General features: G+C 46.8%; 2 protein-coding genes across 2 annotated transcripts; one reads left to right on the top strand and one right to left on the bottom strand.

Moving 5' to 3' along the window:
- The first annotated feature begins 2,687 nt into the window (after positions 1-2,687).
- LOC123062448 (protein GRAVITROPIC IN THE LIGHT 1-like) lies at positions 2,688-4,837 on the top strand. The gene is made up of 2 exons (XM_044485971.1): positions 2,688-2,992; positions 3,253-4,837. Exon 2 carries the CDS (start codon positions 3,287-3,289, stop codon positions 4,646-4,648), a length of 1,362 nt encoding a protein of 453 aa, XP_044341906.1. The 5' UTR covers positions 2,688-2,992; positions 3,253-3,286; the 3' UTR covers positions 4,649-4,837.
- Positions 4,838-4,915: 78 nt separating this feature from the next.
- Positions 4,916-6,087, bottom strand: LOC123062449 (uncharacterized). The gene is made up of 3 exons (XM_044485972.1): positions 5,632-6,087; positions 5,461-5,524; positions 4,916-5,208 (listed from the first exon to the last, which is right to left on the bottom strand). The coding sequence occupies exons 1-3, from the start codon at positions 5,917-5,919 to the stop codon at positions 5,039-5,041; spliced, it is 522 nt and encodes a 173-aa protein (XP_044341907.1). The 5' UTR covers positions 5,920-6,087; the 3' UTR covers positions 4,916-5,038.
- Between the last annotated feature and the right edge of the window lie 395 nt (positions 6,088-6,482).

Below are 6,482 nucleotides of genomic sequence, written 5' to 3'. Positions count from 1 at the left end.
CTAAGAGATTTCTTCTTAGCTACTTGGAATCTTTGGTTGGCCTAAAATTTGATCTATGTGATGATCCTCGAAAGGGCAAGTCGGTAGTGATATATAATGCTGCAACAAGCAACTCACATAGACTGATGACACCTAGATCCACGTCCTGGACATCTCCAGATCAAGGATGGACTAACTTGAATACAAATGGGTCCTAGTCTCTGATGACGCGGCAGGGGATGGTATGGTTCTTCGAAAGGATTGTGGGAAAAATCATATTTTCCTCATGCAGACACTTGTTCTTTTGTCGTGATGCTTTGGAGGCCAAACTCTGTGTGTCTATGGAAGGTATATTTTTTGCTATCCAGCGGAGCGACGCCCCAATTATCATTGAGATGGACTCCATTATTGCTGCGAAGTTGATCCAAGCTCGTGACCTGGACACATCGATCTATGCCACTATCGAATCTCTCCTAAGTATACGATGTCTCTTCATGGTTGTCGTATTACTCATGTAAGTCGGTAGCAAAATAAAGTTAGCGATAGCTGAGCAAATTTTGCTAGAACGGAAGGCAGAACCATGAGTTAGCTTGGTTCTAGCCCTCATGTTGCTGTCCAGGTGGCTCAAGCTGATTGTAACCTTGCTACTCCTGAGTAATACAGTTCTTGCATCCACAAAAACCTTTTGTTTATTGGAACGTGACCCCCTCTATGAATATTCCCCTTCTATCCCCGTGATAAGATCTAGAATGGAAGGCCACAAGTCAGATTTGCAATTACATAGTCTGAATCTAAATTAATGGCATGAGCAATTACAATCTTTAGAGGGACTAGCAAAGAGCAAGGTTAGGGTTTCCCAAGTCCCCCGCTTCCTACGGTCGACCGCACCCCTCATTAAATCCTTGGCGTCTGGGGATTACAAAAGAAATCCACCCCAATTAGTGGTTCCCACTCCCTCCCTCGCCTTGATAAGCTACACAATCCCTCGTAGCGATAGATATGGTGTTGGGGCCCCTGGCGGCGATGGGTGATGAATGTGCTTAGGGGAGATCCAATGGTCATGGCTAAACATAGCTCGGCCTCGCGCATAGGCATGGAGGTGGTATGGCTCTTAGCTATGGGGAGCCGGGCGAGGTTTGGAGGAGGCGTAGATGCTTGCGCAATTGAGGCAACTATGCAGAGGAGTGGTTGCCGGGTCGACGAGAAGTTATGCTCCGACTACAACAACACGTGTCTATGGCGGGCATGCACAACACAATGGAGTAATTTTAAAGTCTGCAAAGTTTCGTATAGCAAGATAACCTAAGTAAGAGCGCGAAAACCATAGGGGACAATGCTCCTCTAGAGTATGCCCTACGTAAGTCGTAAACGTGGGCACTCATGGTTCTACTAATTTTTTTCTTCTTTCTAAAACTCCAGGGAAAGTTTGTCTCCCCTTGGTCTTTAGCTCTAGAGACATGTGGCTATGGTGATGACATTTAAAGCAAAAAGACTCCTTCGCGTTCAGTCCCTCCAACGAGCGAATCAGTACAACGTGGAGCGCTCAGCTGACAAGATTTCCTGTGGAGGCCCACCATGTGTTACTTTGTGTGCGGACATGCTAAGGATGGGTGAGGCATGAGGGAGCTATCCCCACCCAAAATAAACCCTAATCACCCCCTGAATTTAGGGGGGGTACTTAATCCACCTAATCCTCTGAAGGAGCTGGCCACTTTTCAAATCGAGGTTGTCGGATAGCGGACGCTCCAACACGTGTGCGATATAGCCGTGCCCCCTTTAAATTTATTTCCCCTAGGAGGGTCTAAGCAATTATAGAAAAAGAACATATTTCTATTTCTTTTCCATTTTTAGCATTGATAAACACAATGATTTAAGGCTAGAATATTCCAAAATGACACACACGGTTGTGAAATATTATTAAGCACACACATATTCACTTATTTGCGTACTACATATTTAAGTAATTTCTTCAACATGACAAAAGAAGGCTATAGTGTTGCAAAAAAAAGTACAACACACAATCTTCAAGCTGCAACACACACACTTGTTCCGATGTACTCCCTCGGTTTCTTTTTAGTCCGCATGTAAGATTTATCTTAAGCTAAATGTAGTGTCATATAGGGCAAACAAGGTAAAGTTAGCACTCCAAATAAGGCACGGGTCATCTTTTGGGGTCAGCAAGGGCATCACTCTATCTCCTGGTTTCTAATAGGGAATTCTCTCAATGTAAAATTCCTCTGTACGCAAGATTTTGAAGACGCTGCCGCGGGGCAAGCCTTATATGAGTACATGCAACATCAATGTTTGGCATTTATTTTCAAATATATGGCTGTGTCCTGTGGTGGTGGTATCATTCTCCTTTCAAGAGAAGCAAATAAAAATTTCGCTTTTATATAGGGTGCCATTAATGAGTGAGGACTGGAGACAGTATGCAAACATTGTACTACCTCTCCCAAAATGAGATTTCACCAACCAACCAAAGAAACTTTTGTTTAATAGCAACGTGACGCCCGCCCGCTCTGAACATCCCCCTTCCATGCCCGTGGTAAGATCTGGAATGGAAGGCCGGAGGTCAGATCTGCGGTTACAGAGTCTAAATCTCTAAATTAATGACACGAGCAGTTACAGTCTTGGTCTTAAGCAGGGAGCGAGGCTAGGGTTTGCCAACCCAACCCCCCGCTTCCTTCGGTCGGCCGCATCAAACCCCTGGCCTCTGGGGATTACAAAAGAAATCCAACCCCTTGTAGGAGTGGTAGTGGTTCCCACCCCCCTCCCTCCCTCCTCGTCTCGATCCGCCCCTTTTTCCTGTTCGAATCCATTGGAGCCCACGAGGTCTCCCATAACCTCCATGCCCTCCACTCACGCCGAAGATTCTGCCGCCCCCACCACCTCACTCTCGCTCGCCGCTGCGCCTTCTTCTTCTTCCTGCAGGCTTTTCGCTTCTTCTTCTTCTTCCGTCCGTGCAAGAACGTCCGCCGTTCGTGGAGCTTCCGGTGCCGGCCGCTGAACAAAGGTACCGTACTAATCACCGACGACCGTGCTGTTACATGATCGAGTTCTTGTTTTGCATCTTCTCCTCTGCTTTGCAATCGTCTGAGCTCAGAACCCATACGCCCCTGTTTTTTGTTTTGTTTCTTGTAACCGGAGGTTCTTGCAATCTTGCATTGATCTGGCAGAATTTATTACGGAACTCAATCCTGTCGAAATCCGCGATCTTCATTTTTTTGGAATTCGTGCATGTTTGTTTGACTTCCTGTCTCAACTCTCAACCAGCCTGAAGAAAGAAGGTTCGTGGTCGGAAGCCGCCATGTCTCGCCTTGCGCGGCGGAATCCCCCGACTCCGACGGAGCCGACGGCGAGGAAGGTGAGGAGGACCCCGTCCAGCCTGCTGCTGCGCATCTCCGACATCTGCAAGGTGCATTCCGTCGGCGTCGCGCCGACCGTCGGTGAGAAGCTCAAGACCAACGGCACCGCCACCGCCACCGCCGAGAGCAGCGAAGACGGCGCGCACCTCAAAGTCCACCCGCACCAGGCGTCGTCCTCCGACAACAACGACGAGTGCCTCTCCCAGAGCTCCTCCGCCTGCTGCGAGGAAGAGGTCGTCGAGAAGCTCCTCGACGCGATCTCTTGCCTGAAGGTGGCCTATGTCAATCTTCAGAAAGCCCATGTGCCGTATGATCCTGAGGAGATCGCGATCGCCGGCGAGAGCTTTGCGTCGGAGCTTGAAGAGACCGCCAACTTGCAGGATTTGTATCTGAATATGAACGAATGGAGCAGCCCGAGGTATCTCTCTCATATAAGCTCCAGGATTCAGGAGTATCAGGACCTGGTGATGGACCTGCAGGCTGACATCTGCAAGAAAGACTCTGAAATTGGTTGGCTTCGACCCGAGCTGGACGAGCTGGAAAGGAAGAACATGGAACTGGAGGAGAAGATTGGCCGTAATGGATCGTGCAGAGAAGGATGCTTCACAACCAGGAAGGGGGTGTCAACTGAAGTGTTCATGGATCTACATGAGCGTTCGTCGAAGTGCATCCATGATTTTGCAAAATTCATCTTTGATTGGACAAAAGTTTCCGGATGGAACCTCGGCCTATCCACATTTGCAATCGACAGTCAAGTTGCATATGAGAGAAGGGCTGACAAGAAGTATGCTGTTGAGGCCTATTTTGCTTGCGTGATGCTTATGGCAGACAGAGATGACCATACACCCCTGGATTCAGTTGACTGTATCATGAGCTTCAAAGATCCATTTGACGCTCTCATGACTGATCCAGATTCTAGTTTCGGGAGATATTGCAGAGCAAAGTATCTAGTGGCTGTGCCCCAGAGCATGGAGGATTCCTTCTTTGGAAACTTGGATCACAGAGCATTTGTCGAGGGCGGCAGCCATCCAAGGACGCCATTTTACCAGAAATTTGTGAGGATGGCAAGGTATACATGGGCACTACTCGCAGTTGCTCGTGCTCTGAATCCAAGAGCTGAAATGTTTTATGTCAAGACTGGTGTTCAGTTTCGGAAGGAGCACATGGAAAGTACGCCAGCCAAGGTTATCGGAGAAGAGGAGAAGTTCAGTGTTGGGTTTACGGTCATGCCGGGGTTTAAGATTGGGTGCACTGTCATCAGATGCATTGTTTATTTGTGTAAGCTTAACGCAATGGACTTCTGAACACATCATATTGCAGCCATTAGGTAAGCAGAATCAAATAGCTATATAGTAAGTCTGTCAGCCAAAGTTTCTGTTAAGCTTCTCCTGTATTCAGCCTAGGAGTTGAGGAGCACTATCTAGTAGATAATACCTCATAATGTTAACTTGTAGTAGAATATTGTGCTAGTATTATGTATAGTTTTCAGTGGTTCATCTATTTCTCCATAAATCAGGCCTCTGTTCGTGTGCTATTTGAGATACCAACGAAACTGGATAATGGAATGTGTATAAATGCTCATCAAAAACCATTTCACATGAACAACACAGTACACATTACTGTCCTAATCCCTTGATGTTATAGCATCCATCTATTTATCTAACCATGAGTGGGTCTGATGGTACAAAAGAAGTTCATCTGCCGAAGAGTTTGGAAAAGAAGTTTGTTGGTTTCGAGTTCTCTGCGCACGCCACATGCATATATCTTCCTAGATTGTCAACTTGCCTTGGCTCCCCTCTTGTGTCTTTCTTGCAAACTTTGCAGGTCTTGTCCACCCAACCTTCCTCCACGTATTCGCCGTCAACTGTATTTTCAGAAACAAATTATTTGGTCAGCATTCAGTAACATGATTTATTGTATGTTGTTTGCTCAGAGGAAGGACGGGTAGAAGAAATCGTGTGAGACAAAATATTCTTATACAACATGAGGTCATATTAATCCTGGCAGTTTATTATGCCTAGCAGTGGTGTACAAATATTGCACTACCTGAGAAATCAAGAGTAGACAAAACATGAGGTTATCTCTGTATCTGTGACTGAGGGTATGGACAGGGTACCTTCAACATATGACTTGAAGAAATCCTTGTAGGTGCCACCAATCTTCCTCCGAAGGGCTGCATACTGAATTGAAACACCAACCAGAAGTTCATCAGCATAAGGAAAACTTGCAGGTTTCACTATAAAAATTGTTCAAAATTGTTGTGCATTTTGTGATCGATTATATGTACCTGTTCCCTTGTCATCCTTCCTTCATCTTTGATGGAATCCCTGGCCTCATACAGCAGCTCCGCGTCCTTCTCCGACCGGACCTGCGAGAAGTCCAGCGCCTCGGTGATGTTCCCAAACAAGGACTGCTTGGGCACCTTCTTCTTCTCCTCCTCCTGCTCATCTGCTTTCGCATAGGCCCTAACTGATCTAGCAGGACTGGCGCTGCCTGGCTTGAAGGAGGGCATGCTCTGGTGGAGCCCAAACGAGGAGCTCTGGGCCGGGGACAGCGCGAGCGCCCTCATGGCCATGGCTTTGATCAGCTGGTAGTTGGTTCTCCTTCACCGCAGGTAGAAGAAGCGTAGTTGGTGAGTGATCCGCATCCACTGCTTATATATGTGGAAGCATTTGGTGTGCACACAAGCGAATCAAGGGCACGCCATGGCAGTTCTGTGGCGGTTAACAGGGCTGCGTGGTGCAAGCCAGGCCTGATGCAACGAGAGCAGAGTTTTCAGATGAGAGGACGGCGTTGCGCGCTGTGTCTACTGGACAGGAAGAGTTGCGGCAGCGTGGCTGGTTTAGCTGATGACTGTATAGACAGGAATATTTGTGGAGGGATTTTCTCCTGGAACGAAACTAAAACTCAGGAAAAATAATTAAAACTCAGGCCACTGTTAAGTGAGAACATATGTCAGCTTCTTTTATTCGTGTGCTATTTTTTTTTTGACGAAAACAAATCTTATTGTTAAATTTGAGAATTGGCTTTTGGGGTTTTTAAAGAACTTCCCTTTTGAATATGTTGCTGAGAATTATTGAAAGCATTAGTCTCATGGAGACGCTTTTGTTCTATCGACTGATTACACGCTCGTTTCAA

This window comes from Triticum aestivum, chromosome 3A, assembly GCF_018294505.1.
Source record: "Triticum aestivum cultivar Chinese Spring chromosome 3A, IWGSC CS RefSeq v2.1, whole genome shotgun sequence".
Lineage (NCBI taxonomy): Eukaryota > Viridiplantae > Streptophyta > Magnoliopsida > Poales > Poaceae > Triticum > Triticum aestivum.
Note: the sequence above shows the minus strand (reverse complement) of the source record. Positions and strands in the feature narration are given on the sequence as shown.